This window comes from Barbus barbus, assembly GCF_936440315.1.
Source record: "Barbus barbus genome assembly, chromosome: 1".
Taxonomy (NCBI): domain Eukaryota; kingdom Metazoa; phylum Chordata; class Actinopteri; order Cypriniformes; family Cyprinidae; genus Barbus; species Barbus barbus.
The window spans coordinates 1,208,368-1,225,974 of record NC_136729.1 but is presented as its reverse complement, the minus strand read 5'-3'; the positions used below and the strand labels follow the sequence as shown (position 1 = coordinate 1,225,974).

Below are 17,607 nucleotides of genomic sequence, written 5' to 3'. Positions count from 1 at the left end.
GGCCTAACGGTTAGAGAGTGGGACTTGTAATCCAAAGGTTGTGGGTTCAAGTCTCGGGCCGGCAGGGATTGTAGGTGGGGGGAGTGAATGTCCAGCGCTCTCTCCACCCTCAATACCACGACTGAGGTGCCCTTGAGCAAGACACCGAACCCCCAACTGCTCCCCGGGCGCCGCAGCATGGCTGCCCACTGCTGTGTGTGTGTGTGTGTGTGTGTGTGTGTGTGTGTGTGTGTGTGTGTGTGTGTGTGTGTGTGTGTGTGTGTGTGTGTGTGTGTGTGTGTGTGTGTGTGTGTGTGTGTGTGTGTGTGTGTGTGTGTACGTTGGATGGGTTAAATGCAGAGCACGAATTCCGAGTATGGGTCACCATACTTGGCCGTATGTCACTTCACTTTAAGAAAGGAACATTTAAAAGATTCAAAAGTAGAATTAGCGAGAATCAGTACACACACATATATATATATATGTTCTCATGTTTTTATTGTGGTTTATTGTGTTAGCTGTTTTTTAGTTATTTTTGAACCAAATCAAAATAACCCACGCAGTTTGATTGAGATTCATTGGAATGCACAAAAACATGATTTCTGAGAATTGTTAAAAACAGAGTTATCTGTTTTTGCAAATGAACTCTTCGTATATATATATATACACTGATTATATGTATATATACTATACATATATACACACACTACAAAAAAAATATATTTTTAATATACATTTTCCACATAGTTATGCTCAGTTCCTTTAATAAAATAATAATTATATCATCTATAAAATATATTATAATAAAATCTAAGTAAACAATTTAATATAAATAAAAAACTAAAAGTACATTAATCCCAATATATGTACTAATAAAGGAACGATGTGGAATGAAAGCATTGGGACGTTTGAGGTTGATGTATGTCTCCGAGCTCTTTATGATCCTCAGGTCAGGATGGAAAAGCAGGCGCTGGATTCTGGACTGAACTCTTGTGTAGTGAACGAGGAAGTGCTGGAAGTGTTTACTGCGCTGCGAGCAGCTGAAGGTCACAGTGAGGGTCAGATATCTGAGCTGTAAACATGAAGGCGCTGCTGGGTTTGTGTTCTGTGGTTCTGCTGGTTCTGACCGGAAGATGTTCAGCACAGATGCCGCATCGATGCCGTGAGTCTGTCAAACCATGTCTGCTCTCTCATCTGTACCGTGTTTACAATATTTTTGTGCCAGATATTCATTTCAAACATTTCTAAAAAAAAAAAAAAAAAAAGAAAGAATAAGTTTCAGTTTTAGGTCACAATAACCCAATGTTTGTTAAGAATTCATGTAGGCCTATATAAGATTTTACATTTAAATGTTTTTTTGTGTTGTTTTTTTAAGGAAAGTTGTGTTTCCAGATGTTGGTCAATATTTTTAATCACAGATAATTTTTTATGCTTTGATTGAAATGAATATTGTATGACGTACAATTGTTACTAGTAGCTAGTTATAGGCTACATCGAGAATGCTTTATAATAATTATGCAAGAATACAGAATCATGTTGAAGCATTTAAAGCTGGTCTCTTGAACTGTCATGAGTTGGCCTGTAATCTGATCTGTCATGTAAGAAAACAGACCTAAAACACACACGCTGAGGGTCCAGACTCCAGACCCTGAGCTCAGCATCGCCTCACTTCACTCACATCGGATCTGCATTACATCATCACATTACAAAAATTAACTACTTAATTACATTAATGACTTTTCAAAATACAATCAGACTAGTTACTTTTTTTATGGATTACATATTATTTACACAATAGCAATATTTATTGATTCTCCCTAATTCCTCTTTTTCATATTTTCAATGTTCCTTTCTGCATTTACATTGTTTCAACATTGCATCAGCTACTGATAAACACACCGATTTGTATTTGAATATTATCACTGTTCTATGTCTTTGGAAAGCTTTTCTTTCAAACACATTAAAATGCACAAAATCACAAACTTTTTTTGTCATCTGATCCCTTTTCATGTAATATATTTACTTAAAATTACCCGAGATTTTAAAATAAATATTTTAATAATGATCACAGTTGCATGTTCATGGTTCTCTGATGTCGTTTATAGTCACATGACATGCAGGTAAACAAATAAAATGTTTCATTTAGTATTATTATTTTATTTATTAATTTTTGATTTATTTTAAAATTATATATTTTTTCTTTTAATTAAACCCATAAACCACCTGCAGTTCCTTAAGACCCCAGTTTGAGAAACCTTGAAGTAATATGTTTAACACACTTCATGATGTTAAATACAAGGAATAAAATATTTGTCTTACTCTTTGTATTTTTATATCAATATGGTACAAGATTATCTTATTTAAATCATTGTGATAAACGAGTTCAAAAGGTCAACGGTAATGTAATGGATTATGTTACTAACTATAATTATTGTCATGTAGTTTGGAAACAGTAAGAGATCCACAGTAATCCACCCAGCTCTGCTACTGTAAACATGTTCATGAGTGAATGGTGTGGTCTCTGTGTTACAGGAACTCCTCCGCTGCTGTCCGGCAGTATGAGCGTGGTGAGTTATGGCTTATTAAACGTTACATGAAGACAGAAAATTAATGACCATCCACTCCCATGATGCATTGCGAATCGGCATCTCTAGACTCTACTTGTGTATTTGCATTTCGGTATATTGTGCATACTGTAGTTATTGTGCACTGTTCAGTTGGACTGCATCGATCATAGTAAAGCTGTTGTGTACTGTGTCTGTATAAAGGCCTATAATGTGTTTCAGAGCGCTCGAGACGGGGAGGACTGGGCGGTTGCCAAATATCGTTATGATGCTTTCGGCCAGCGGATCCGTTTATGGGAGTTCGGTCAAGTTCAGAGCAAATCGTTGCATGTGAACATGCTGTTCCTGTTTCGAGAGGTGAAGCACAAACACAACGTGGAACTAGAGCTTGATTTCTCAGGAACAAGCACAAACCTCTGAAATATCAGCCTCTCGGGAACAGAAATCCTCATCAATATACAGAAAATATCATTCAAAACATGCCGTTTCATGCATAGAAAATTCATAAAACTATGCAGAAAATATGCTGAAGTTAAAGTTTGAGCACTTTGACTTTTGAGTAAAATATTGATAAAGTATCTAAACAAACATTTACTAAATTCAGATGTTAACTGAACCAAAACTGTTTTTGTCATGTCATATTTTGACTTTTTATCTCATAATTGATTTTTTGTTTTGTTATAATTTCAATTTTAATCTCATAATGATAACTTTTTGTGGTAATTTTTACTTTATCTCATAACTGTCATAATTTTGAAATGACTACTTAAGTCATAATTATGAGACAAGTATATATATGATATGTCATAATTTCGATTTATCTCATAATTATGACTTTTTATGTCATGATGTTTTATCTGTTGAATTTTATTGTCATAATTTTGTATCTCGTAATTATGTCGGAATGCCAGAATTTCAATTATCTATCTCATAATCGTGACTTTTGTGTCATGATTTTGAATTATCTCATGTTTGACTTTTGTCATAATTTAGGCTTTTTATCTCCTAATTGAACTAATTTCGATTTTTTTAATCTCATATTGGACTTTGTCAATTTCAGTTTATCTCATTATGAATTTTAAATGATTTGCCAAAGCATTATTTTTTCATATGTGGCAGAAACAGGCTTCCATACGTTCAGACATACGGTCATGTGCTGTAATTAAATGTGTTTCTAATGCTCTCTTCGTTTATTTGCTCAGAGTGTGGTTTACACCATCAGCTACAGGAACCGGACGTGTCAGAAGAATCCTCTCCACGCCTCTTTCCACCCCTCACACATTCCCCATAATGCCTCGCTGCTGTCGCAGGTGGTTCTGGGAGGATCATCGGCGCCCGGTGAAGGGCTGCTGGTCAACACCTGGATGGGAGACGTACCTGAGACTGGAGGTGAATGTCATGTGGCTTTAACCAGAACTCAACAGCTTGAAGAAACTAATTAGTTTATTAGAACTCATTTCTGTTACTATTGTAATATCTATAGGATGCAGGATGTATTTAAGATGATTTTTTGTTAATAAAACAATATGCAAAGCATTTTGTGATTAAAAAATAAAATAAAATAAAAATAAGTCAAAGTTGAACAATAAATAAAAATGAAATTTGAATATATTTTCAAATTATTTAATATAAATTTAAATATATTTGAAATGTGTTTAAAAAATTTAATAAAAATATTTGAATACAAATAAAATTTAAAATTGTGTTAATATAAAAATTATAAATAATTATTGCATTTGTTTTTATCAAATCTATTTTATAAATATTTAATAAAAATATCTGTAGGATGCAGAATGACTCTCCATTAATAAATGCAACTTTTTAACCATTTTCATGCAGATTAAACTGTTACTGATGAATGAAATCCAATCCCACGTTTGTACTGCTTCACAGAAATCGCTCACATTACAAAATGAAAAGCACTGCAAATTCTGTTTCCAGCTGAAGTGTTTTAGATGAGCGATGCATTAATGCTGATTAATGTTTCATCAGTCCCCCTCTGAACTGCTGTGTGGACTCTACAGTTAAAATCATCGCATATTTTTAATTAATGATTTTTGCCCAGGGAAATATCTGGCCACAGTCACAGAGTTCGGTTGCATCCCGGTGTCGACGCTCTACTACACTGAACACACTGGTTGGATCGTCACAACGTAAGCCACGGTTCATATATGATAAGAAGCTTAAAAATAAACTGACAAAAGCAAATTCTACACGATATGTTTTTATGCATCTGTATCAATCACTGCAGAGATTGACAAGCATTAACAGTCATAATGTTAATTTTTTTCAGCTATTTTAATGCGGTGAAGGGGATCGAGGACCCGGAGCAGTTCATTCCTCCTTCGTTCTGCTCCGATGCAGAGACTGAAGACGAGGAACTCGATTTCTTCAGCGCCTTTCTCTGAGGAATCTGTGTTTAACCTGATTAACTCTGCCACTAAAATAACATTTGATTATGATTTTAACCATTCTAAACCAATGAACGCTTTCAGAACGCTCTTGTTGTTACATTTTACATGCTGTTGCTGCTCTTTGTGATTGGCACACAATGCATTTACAATCTAAAGCACTTTCATCTCTTACAAAAGGGAAAATAAACTTTGTTTCTCAAACACTAAATCTGAAAAAGTATTTTCCTTTCTGGCTTTTTCACCAGTGCATTTACATTTGATTCATGCATTTAGCGGACACTTTTCAGGTTTCTGCATGTTTTATAAAGGGACGTTTTGAAGACTTCTTAAGACCAAGATAAGAAAACGCATGGAACACAATGTCAATATGGTCTCGAAAATCAACTACGCTGAAAGGGAAAACCAAGTTTTCATTCCCCATTCACAGATCCTTGTTTTAAGCATAGACTCTTTTTTGTTCAATTTCTCAGAAAACAAATCTATTTCAAATCCAGCAAATCTATCTGGATGTTTAAAGATTTGTATTATAAAACAAGACAAAAATACTGTGGAATATTTTTGTAGTGCATGCAGCATTTAATGCCACGACTTTATTCATTTAAGCATATGACTATGCATGCATTTTTAAGGCCTTAATTTGTGAAATGACTACTTAAGTCATAATTATGAGACAAGTATATATATGATATATGTCATAATTTTGATTTATCTCATAATTATGACTTTTTATGTCATGATGTTTTATCTCAGTTGAATTTTATTGTCATAATTTTGTATCTCATAATTATGTCAGAATGCCAGAATTTCAATTATCTATCTCATAATCGTGACTTTTGTGTCATGATTTTGAATTATCTCATGTTTGACTTAATGTGGAAAGGAGACTTTTTAATACTCACAGAAACCTTATTTTATCAAAAGTGAGCTTTAGAGGAGCTTTAGAGCAGGATTTTTGTTAAAGTTAACTATTGAGTGGATAAAAAAAACCCCAAAAACTTCAAGCACAAAAAAAACATTTGTTTCCAACTTTATTGCAATCGTTTTCATTGAGAAACATGTCAAATGCATAAACTATTAAAACACTGAACCAATCATCAAGGAGAATAAAAGCAAATAAACCGGAGAGAAGATCAGAAGAGTCACAAAACATTTGCAAAAGGTGTTAAATTCAGGAACGAGTGACTGAAAACACACTTGTGCTTCTGACTTGCATAAATCATGAGTGTTGTGCAAACGATCTGCCGTGGCTCTTGATTGATTGGTCCTTTGATTCTAATGAAGCACTAATATATATATGAGTGAGTTACTGGTGCAAACCTACGATTATCATCCAAACCTACTGATCTCTTAGTGCTGCGTTTCATGTGAGCTTCTCTACAGCGTTAGTACAGTTAACCATTGAACCTCCTTCACCAAGGGTTTACTCATAAAATGACAAGAAACAAACCTTGATGCCTCATTACATGAAATGTGAACCCAGACGATTAGACTAAATAGAAACCCAAAGCATGGAAGCAAAGATATCCGTGAACCGTTTAAAGTATTGCAAGCATTATGGCATTACGTTAAAGTTCAGCTAATTGCACAGATTCAGCTTTGAGTAAATCTTCCTCTGTTAAAGGAATAATTCAACACCGTTGGCTGTGAGTGTTTCCAGTGAAAAACTTTATAGCATCTCCCTTTGAGTTTCTCTGAGACATAAGTGTGTTTCTGTATGGAGAAATAAAATCATGACTTTTTCTTTTACAATTCAGACTTTATTTCACGCAATTCTTTTGCAATTTTGACTTTATTCTCAGAATTATATAAACTTGCAAAAAAAATAAATAAATGGCAAGATCTAAACTCAGAATTGCGAAAAAGTTCTGCGTTTACACAATTCCATTCGTTTCCACCATGAAATAAAAAGAGTTTTCTCACAATTTCAGGTTTACATCTCCTAATTCTGAGTTAATATCTTGAAATCCTGACTGTCAGAAAAAAGTCAGATATGCCACATTTAATCTCTTAAATTTACGAGAGAAAAAGTCAGAATTGCAATTTTTTCATTATTTTTCATAAGACAGAGTTGCGAGAAAAACCCAAAAATGTAAACTCAGAACTATGACTTACAATCTCGCAATACAGTTGACATCTCACAACTTTTTATTGTTATTCCCAGTTTACATCTTGAACATTTTTTTTCCACTAATTGTTTATTTTTCAAATTTTTTTTATCTTCCAATTCTAAGATTTTGTCGCAATTCTAATTTGTGAGATATAAAATGAAAATTATGAGAAAAAAGTCAGAACTGCGATATAACTCAGAATTGTGATAAGTTTAGTTTTTGTGGTGAATTTAAAAAAAAAAACTAAACATTTTCTGACATTTCTGGCTCAGAATTGCCAGAAAAAGTCAGAATTGCAATGTTTAAACTAAAGAGTCATACTTCTGAGTTTACATTTCGCAATTCTGGTTATTGTTCTGTTTATTGCCACAAAAATGTAAACTCAGAATGTGAGATAAACTCAGACTTTCTTGCAATTACAAAAAAAAATACTTTTTATCTTGCAATTCTGACTTTTTTCTCGCAATTGCAAGTTTATATCTAACAATTCTAAGATTTTATGTCGCAGTTCTAACATATTGAGATATAAACTCAAAATTACGAGAAAAAAGTCAGAACTGAGATATAACCGATTGTTTTTCAACAAAGAAATTAACTTATTTTCTGACATTTCGGATCAGAATTGATTCTGCATTTTATCATCTTGCAATTACGTGTCAGAATTCAGAAAAAAGTCAGAATTGTGAGATAAAAGTCGCAATTATTTAACTTTTTGTCCCATGTCAGAAAGATGAAGGCTGTGGAGGACAGAAGACGAGCTGCTGGACTGTGATGCGTCTTTGGTGCCGGATGTTTCCTGAGAGCGTGGGATTATGGGAAGAGGCGTGTTTACGTCATGAGCAGGCGATGCACGCGCTGCAGCTGCTGCTGCGACAGGACGAGGCAGTGCGTCTGCTCTGCACCGCGAGCGCAGGGAATCATCACCTTCCCCACCAGCACCGAGCCGCTGTGCTGCTCCGCTTTGGCCTGGGACACACGTCTGCAGGGTTACTCCTGAACACACTCACCGAGCGACAGACTGTGTGTGTTTGTGCGCTCTTACCTTGACGAAAGATGTGGAGGGGAACGAGGCAAAGTCTGACGACACACAAGCTCCAGGCTGCTGCGACACGACATGCTGCGACACTTCAGCCTGAGACGAACACACACCGTCAGACACCGTCAGAACACACTACACTATCAGAACACACCATAACACCGACCTTCAGTTTATCCAGCGCATCGCTCAGAGACTTCAGTCTGGCCGTCTGCTCCAGCAGCTGAGCGCTCGCTGCAAACACACAGATATTACACATTCATATATTTCTACACATACAACAAACGCTGCTCAGTTTGGAGCACAATCATTTAGTTTTTGAAAGAAATTGATACTTTATCATCAAAAACTCTTTTTCTCTCATCAAAACAAATGTTGTTCTTCACAAATAGTTCTCTTATCAAAAAGTGTTTGTTCCTTATAAAAGCTTTTTTTTCTCTCTCATCAATTTTTTTTCCTTCTAATCAAAAGCCTTTTTTCCCTTATTAAAAAGGAATTTTCGGTCATCAAAAAATCTCAAAAACTTTTATGCTTCAACATTTTCTTCTCACTAAAAAAAACCTTTACTTTTCAGATTTTTTTTTGAGCAGAAAAGTTTTTTGAAGAAAGAAAATAGGACAAAATATGGAAGCCCATTTCCGCCACGCAAGAAAAAAATCCATGCCTTAAAGTCTAAATTATGACATTACGACTTTTATCTTGTACTAATGACTCGAGTCGAAATGGACTTAAATCGAAATTGACACACTTAAGTCATTATTACAAGATAAGTCGTAATCATGACTTAAAAAGTCTAAATGTGACCTGTACTGGCAAAATGAGTCAAAAATGAGTTATTTTTATTTTTACATTCTCTATTAAAAGACCATCAAAATGATATGATTTCTCTCAGAAAACTTACAAATAAAGATATTAGATGTTTAATTACTATTTGGAACATTGGGATAGCTAGATTAGGGCTTAATGAACTCATTTTTGTGAAAACCTCAAATTCGACAACATTTTTTTACTTTTTTGCCAGTAGATTAAAATTAGCCCGTGCGCATTCAGACTCATTTTGCCAGCACAATTTATGATTTACTAAATCCAAATTATGACTTAAGTCATAATTACAAGATTAAAAAAAATCTAAATTATGACATAATACATTGTTGAAAAATAAATGGAAATTATGACTAAGTGGAAATGACTTTAAAAGACTCATAATTAAAGTCTCATTATTATGGCTTTTAAAGTCATAATTTTGCCTTTTTAAGGCATTATTTTTTTTCTTACGTGGCGGAAATGGGCTTCCATAACAAAATGTTTTTTTGAAGAGAAAGAAATTATCTTTTTCAGAGAAAGATTTTTTGTTTGTTTTTTTTTTATTATTAATATCTTATTCCAAAAAGGGAAAAAACCGGCACAAGAACTATGAAGCAGTGTTTCTGGTGTTTTCCCTTCAGCGGTTAGCTGAGTCGGGACTGGTTTTCTGAGTCGCTGCAGGTGGTAGCTCACCTGAGGTTTTTCCGCTGATGTCGACGACTCTCAGTCCAGCGCTCATCTTCAGCAGGTTGTTGAGCAGCAGGTCAGTTCTGCGGTACAGAGATCCGGCCGGAGCCTCCTTCATCACCGCAGTCATGTTCGCCGGCTGCAGGGGCGGCAGAGACGACAGCTGCGCTCGCATCTTCTCAGCCTGCCGGGGTCAGAGGTCACAGAGTGAGAGTGTGTGTGTGTGTGTGTGTGTGTGTCGGCTCACACGAACCTTCAGTCTGTAGTTTTCACTCTTCAGCTGCTTGATGGCGAGGCGCTGCACGTCGATCTGCTGTTTCAAATTCAAATTCAAATTTTATTTGTCACATACATATACATACGTAGTACGACATGTAGTGAAATGTATTGTACGACTGTCCAACAAATTGTCCAACAAAATTAGAAAAACCTCAAGTTTACAAAAATACAAATAGAAAAAGTACAGTAACCATATATACAGAATAAACTAGCAATAAAATAAAATAACAAATAGATATGAGAGTAAAAAATAGAATATGATTCTCTATAGATTCTATAAAAAGTAAAGTGTATGTCAGTGATAAAGTGTCCGTGTGCTGTGCTGTGCAGTGCAGTAAAGTGTATAAGTGAGTAAAAGGATACTAAAGACAAAGACAAATGGTATGTAAGTCCCACTCATTTATCCTTCCGTACCTTCTACAAATTAGTGCAGATTGTACTTGAAAAATGTGCAAAGTGGAAGTGTGGGGTGATGTGATTATAGTGGAGAGAGGTTAAGACTCCGAATGGCCTGCGGGAAGAAGCTCCTCCTCATTCTCTCTGTGTTCGCCTTCATGGAGCGGAAGCGTCTCCCTGAACGCAGCAGAGAAAAGAGTCCATTGTTGGGATGGCTGAGGTCCTTCACTATCTTCCTGGCCCTGGTCAGGCACCGCTTGCTGTAGATGTCCTGCAGGTTAGGGAGCTCGGTGTGAATGGTACGTTCCGCTGAACGCACCACCCTCTGGAGGGCTCGTCTGTCCTGCATAGTGCAGTTCCCGAACCAGGAAGTGATGCTGCCCGTCAGGACGCTCTCGATGGTGCAGGTGTAAAAAGTCTTAAGCACCCGAGAGGGAAGTCTAAAGTCCCTTAAGCGTCTCAGATGGTACAGACGCTGCCTGGCCTTCTTCACCAGGGTGCTGGTATGACAGGACCAAGTCAAGTCCTGCGTGATGTGAACACCCAGGTATCTGAAGCTGTCCACTCTCTCCACTGGAGTCCCGCTGATCGTGATCGGCTGGTACGACCGCTCCTGCTTCGTACTGAAGTCCACTATCAGCTCCTTAGTTTTGCTGATGTTCAGGTGTAGACTATTCACCTGGCACCAACTCTCCAGGTTCTTAATCTCCTGTATGTAGGCCGTCTCGTCGTTGTCTGAGATCAGGCCCAACACAACAGTGTCATCAGCAAACTTAATGATGGTGGTGGAGTTGGAAGTGGCCACACAGTCATAAGTGTACAGTGAGTACAGCAGGGGGCTCAGAACACAACCTTGAGGGGCTCCAGTGCTTAGGGTGATGGAGGATGAGGTGTGTTTACCCATCCGTACGGCTTGCTGTCTGTCCTTCAGGAAGCTGGAGATCCATTGGCACAAGGATGTGCTGAGACCAAGGACCTCCAACTTGGAGGTGAGTGTGGAGGGAATTATGGTGTTAAACGCTGAACTGTAGTCCACAAACAGCATTTTTACATAATTCCCTTTTCTGCAGTCCAGGTGACTTGTTGTGGTGTGGAGGAGGTGTGAGATGGCATCCTCCGTGGAGCGGTTATGTCTGTATGCAAACTGTAGTGGATCCAGTGTGTCTGGTAGTGATGCAATGATGAAGTCTCTGACCAGTCTCTCAAAGCACTTCATCACCACTGATGTGAGGGCTACAGGGCGATAGTCGTTTAGGCAGGTGGGCTGCGGTTTCTTGGGGACAGGAACAATGGTGGACTGCTTAAAGCATGAGGGGACTATGGACTGTTCCAGGGAGAGGTTGAAGATCTCGGTGAACACCGGTGCTAGCTGGTCAGCGCAGGCCTTCAGAACCCGACCTGTGATGCCATCTGGTCCTGCTGCCTTCCTGATGTTCACTCTCTTGAATGCCCTCCTCACGTCATGCTCCGTGATGGTGAATACGTTGTCCTCACCGGCTTCCTCAGCGTGCATGCAGTTAGCACTGCTAGCGCCGTTAGCGTGATTAGCTGCAGCCTCGAAGCGAGCATAAAAAGTGTTCAGCTCGTCAGCCAGAGAGGCGTCCGCATTCCCCGATCTGGAGGGTGGTGTTTTATAGTCCGTGATGGTTCTAAGTCCCTGCCACAGGCTCCTAGAGTCGCCATGTTGGAATTGCGACTCTAGTTTCCTCCCGTAGCGCTGCTTCGCCTCCTTCACCGATCTGCGCACGCTGTAAGATGCAGCCTTGTAATCATCCATGTTCCCGGTGATGAGCCCGGTGATGTTTGAGGAGAGGAGAGTCCACCACCTGAAGCACACCTGAGACGCCGCTCACGCCTGCCGACATTCCTCCTGAACACACACATTTCTTTTAGATTTACTGTTTTCAGTTTCATTTTAGTTACAGTTTTAGTAATTTAGATGACATAATACATATTGCCGATATCCAATATTTTTCAACTCATTTTGGCCGATAGCTGATGCTGGTCCCATAATTCCTTTTAATTGGAAACAACACCAAGTCTCTCCTGTGCGAAAATTATAAACAAATTATTTTTAATTTTGGTTTGTTTTTAACAAAAACTTATGTCCTCGTCTGCGTGCTCCTTGTTCCTCCCTGCTGTGCGCACCGTGACACATGTACACCACTTTAACATTTTAAATTATATCAAATTAAAATATTTATTTTAAATATTATGCATTGATTTAATTTTTTTCTTTATTTTAATTTAAATGTTATTTTAAATTTCCTTTGTTTTGTTTGCTTGTTTTATGTAGATGCTCTTCAGTGTTCTTCTAAAGATTGCACAATTTCATATCAGTTTCTTTAATAAAATGAAACAGACCTTATGCAACATTTGAGTAACACTAGGGAAAAATCTCTTTATATGGGACTACGGTTGTACATTCTTCAGCTTTTATCCATCTTAGAAACATTTGTATTTGTTTCATACCTCCATGCATTTAGTTCTTTATTTCTGTATTGTTATTATTATTATTATTAGGCCTATATATACTATTTTTGTATTTAATTTTGTAGTCTATTGTGTTTTGCAGTTATTAATTAGTATTTTTGTTTTTAACTCAGCTGTCACTAAATAAAACAAAAATATATCATTTTAAAAAGCAGTGGTATCTGTATTTTGTCGTGTAAGCCGTGTTTCTCCAGCCTTCTACCTGTGAAATGGCAGTCAAACCCGTGACTTCCCACCTTGAACTCGTATTAGAGCATACATTTGGCCAAAACTGGATTACAACGAACAACCGCAAAATCATTTTCAGCATTAAAGTCACCCAAAAATTGCTGTTTTAAAAAGGAGTGTCTTGATTCTAGTGTGTGTTTTCTATTCCTTTGAGGCCCGTTTAGTAACACTTAACTATTTATTAGTTTAGTGTGTGAAAAGTAATTGAGTGAAGCTTGGTAGGTGTTCATAACTGTTTAATTATTTATAAATATTCATTCAGGATTCAGGATTTGTATGTGCTGATTTATACTGTAGAAATGCCCAGATGACTGAAGAATCCTTATAAAGCATCTATGATTGTGTAAGTAAAGTACTTTTCTTAGATTGTACTAAATGATGTAAAGAAGCACTCGTTAGCTGTTGGCTCCACCAGCTGGTCAAACTAGTAAACCGCTGGTTTAGTGAAGAAGCGTGCATGGTTATCCATATGCTTATCCTGAATTCATTTATGTCCCTTAACTAAAAAAAAGTAGTTTTTTTAAAGAGATAAATACCAAAGTCTGCATCAGACAAGCACATAATTATATATTATAAAAGCACATAACTCTATTACTGTACCCTGTTCTGTTTGATGAAAAACTAAGTCTGATATTCTCTCTCTCTCTCAGTTCAGTTCAGTTCAGAGCTTTATTGTCATGACTGTGGAATAGCACAATGTTGCAATAAACAGCGAATAAAAAAAGTGTAGTGTTTCTATATATTTCTTTCTCTTCTGATTTGAGTTTGTAAATATATCTGACTGTACAGTCTTGTAAAGTTTTACTGTTGTTTTGCGTGTGTTTAATTGATTTTATTTTTTTATCATTTTAATATAATTAGTAAAATAGTGAATATTTTGATTTCAAAATGTTCTTTATGCTTTTAACTCTAATAATCCTGGTTTGTTGGTTTATTTTAAATTCTATCACTTCCAGATTTAAGAAAACTTTAAACTGCTAAAAATCTTGATAAACGTACACGCTGTGGTCTCAAATGCCTTCACTCTTAAAAACAGATTTTAAATATGTTACTCCACTCTCATATGTGTGCTATGAATGGGAATTTAGTACTATGGCAAAAGCTGTTTTCAATCACTTTAATGCATTTCTTGTGTGGGGCCCTGGAATATTTCCTTATCCGGGGACAAAAAGGTTGAGAATCACGCTGTCTTCAGGAAATACACAGCATTTTAATGTCATTTTTAATCCTTGCCCCAACTGAACTAAGAGACTAGGAGAGAGATAGAAAACCTTTAAAGAACTATACAGCACCTTCTGTGTTTGCAGCGGTGCTTTATGTGTGTGTAGCTAATTATCTTGACACTGATTTTGTTGTAAAAACAAGTCAGTACATTCATGAAGTTGTTTTGTACAGTAAAGCTTCAGAAAGTATTTGGTTTGTTTAAAAAATGCGGCGACAGTCAAAATGCAAAAGATCACATGTTGTGCTTGTAGGGTGTTGATCTTCTTACTTCTTTGAAGCTAATTGTGACAACAGATCTAATTTATAGCCACTCAAAGAGTTGGCTTCAGGACAGGAGACTTTCAGCACAGTAAATAAAGTCATTTTTTGAATGACTTTAATGACATTGTGAGAGAAATGCCATCCTGGTCTGACAGGTTGAGGAAAGAAAATAATTTTTAAAGAAAATCTACGTCAGTGAGAATGAAAAGATCATTTGTGCCAGAAAGGTGTTGTACAATAAACTAAAAAATTGATGTGGGATTTAAATAATTGTCACTCATTTTACAAGAAATTAATTTCTAAGAAATGGCCATTAATTGTGACATTTTGAAGTAGAAAATCTGAAATAGTATTTTCTTTAAAAAGATATTATTCTTTTTTAAAGGACTACTCCAGTTCTCTTTGTTTTATTTAAAACTTCAGCAGAAAAAAATCAGCAGAAAGTTTATACTCGTTTTGACTTTTTAAAGCTGTTCATCCCAGCCAAACCCAAGGCAGTAGCCTATATTGTAGTGAGCTACCATACTGTAAAAATGATCTGTCAAAGTTGCAAATAAAACAGAATATTGGACTACGTTTTACAAGACTACAGCTACAGTACTATTTCGGTTTTTGTACTTTTAAATTCCATGTGTAATTAAATGTGTTACTTTCTATTTCTTCATAATTCTGAAATTTTATAGCAATTTCTGAGTGCAAATTGTTTCTATACCTTTTTTTTTGGTGTGTACACTCGTCTTCTAAGCAGGAATGTCAGATTATGATATTATGATCACTCTGTGACTACTAAAATTGTATTTTTGTTCTTTAATTTTAATGTAGTGTTATTTAGTTTAGTGAAGTTATTTTTTACCTTTCATGAATGCATTGAAAAATAGCCCTGTCTGTTCTCATGTGAACATTCCTAACCGCATACTTCGCTGATTTGGAAATCACCATCTCTAGTTCTATTTCCTTCTTCCTTTTCAACTGCAAAAGGTTCCTGTGGAATGCAGCCAGACAAATTGCACAGATAGTCATTGCCTGGTAACTTTACATTGTTAAAAACTCTTTCAGACAGATGTCACGGTAAATAAATCCCAGGCCTCACCTCAGTGGAGATCCTGAAAAGTCAGTTCCATGTAGTGTTACTGGTTTCTTATCTTTTTGAATCACATTTTTACCTCAGTTAAGGTCAGTAGACAAAAGCTTTGTTTGAGAATGCTCACATACTTGTCACTATTTGGTTGATGGAAAGAACTGATTTTGATTTAAGTAGTAATGGAACTATTAAACTAGTCACTTATCAGCAGTTTATAGCTTTGTGGTTTAAATTCTACTTTTTGTTGTAGATGATCACGTGTGCAGTAGTTCACAATTGCACCCTTCCAGTAACTGTTTTATAGTTTATGAGTTTGGTATCCTAGAAATCAATGACTAAATCTTAAGGTGATTCTCATGTACCTGCTCTAATATTGGCACCCAAAGGCAGCTGTGAAAGTAAATCTGTTGGGGGGGTGTTTTCTCCAATGCATGTTGGCCACAATTATTGGCACCCCTAGAAATTCTTGAGTAAAATATGACTGAAATATTCATATTTACATTCTGTTCCCCTAATCATTCATCACAAGGAGTAATCCTACAGAATATAGTTCTGGGCCTGTATTCATGAAGAATCTTAGTGCTAAGAGTTGCTCCTAGTAACAAAATTGACTGTTCCTGTGTCCTGTTGCCAGTTCACAGAGGGAGTGTGCTGGATGTGAGGGGTCCAGAGTGATTTTACCAGCCCTTTTGCTCACTCTGGATAAGTACAGTTCTTGGAGAGTGGGGAGGGTTGTACCAATGATTCGCTCAGCAGTCCGGACTACTCTCCGTAGTCTTCTGAGGTCAGATTTGGTAGCTGAGCTGAACCAGACAGTTATTGAAGTGCAGAGGATGGATTCAATGATGGCAGAGTAGAACTGTTTCAGTAAGTCCTGTGGCAGGTTGAACTAGAGCCCTGCACGGGCCTCAAATTCAGGCCCTGGCCCGAGACGCTCAGGCTCTAGCCCGGCCCGCGGCCGACAGCTCATCAGAATTACAGACCTGAGCCCGTCTTTTTTCCCTCTTCTCCTAAAACAGTTTATACTACTGTTTCGGCTATTAAAATAGTTCAGTTTTGTGTGTAATGGCAAAATTATTATATTTTGTTTTGTTTTTTTATTGAGTTAATTTAGAAAAACATTTGGAGCATTTTTGTTCGTTAAATAGCCTAAAGGTTTTGTTTTTTAAAGTAACGACCAAGCGGCCAGCGGCATGAGCTGAGCATAGCCTATGTTTGATCAATTTAGCCTTCTCATATCATCACGACTTGCCAAAAATAAAATCTATAGATATAGTAAAACAGTTCAAGCATATAACAATGTTTAAACGTTAAACCTGCTATAATAATAATGTGCGCTAGCCTATATCTGAGTTTGTGAGGAGAGAGGAAGATAAAGCTGCTCTGCAGGACATGGCGGCACCAGCAAACACTTGCATTGTTTTCAGTGGAAACAAATTAAAATAGCCTACACTGCAAATAAGACTGGGGACATTGCATCTCCCTGACGAGTTCCCCTACATAAATTTAAAATAACCATTAACTCGGACTCTTGATTCAGGGTTTTTATAAAAACCCTTTACCTGAGAGTCTGTTCCAGAAACACCCAGTCCACTCTATCAAATGCTTTCTGAGCATCTAAGCTGGGAAGCATTGAGGGTGTTTTACTGTCTTTTCCTATCTGCTGTAAATTTAAAGCTCGTCTTATACTGTTTATTGCATATCTTTCATTAATAAATCCAGTCTGATCTGGTTTAATACATTTTGTAATATGTTTTTGAATTCTGTTTGCTAATATAGAAGTTAGACTTTTCATATCTTGACATAGTAGGCTTATTGGTCTATAAGCCGTACATCGCATGGGATCTTTTCCAGTTTTATGAAGTACAGTAATGATTGCGTCAGACCATGAGTGTGGTGGGTCTTCATTCTGTAGTACAGAATTATATACCTTACATAAATTAGGAGCCAATTCATTTACAAATGCCTTAAAAAAAATTCCTGGTGACTTGTTATTTTTTAATTTTAATATAATCTTGCTTATTTCTTCTTCCGTAATAGGGGATATCATTTC

At 36.6% G+C, this 17,607-nt stretch overlaps 1 protein-coding gene across 1 annotated transcript; it reads left to right on the top strand.

Moving 5' to 3' along the window:
- Positions 1-825: 825 nt before the first annotated feature.
- On the top strand, positions 826-6,772 carry LOC306875786 (ependymin-like). Its single transcript, XM_079426512.1, has 6 exons — positions 826-1,141; positions 2,512-2,546; positions 2,766-2,900; positions 3,746-3,932; positions 4,609-4,696; positions 4,837-6,772. The coding sequence occupies exons 1-6, from the start codon at positions 1,060-1,062 to the stop codon at positions 4,949-4,951; spliced, it is 642 nt and encodes a 213-aa protein (XP_079282638.1). The 5' UTR covers positions 826-1,059; the 3' UTR covers positions 4,952-6,772.
- Positions 6,773-17,607: the final 10,835 nt, after the last annotated feature.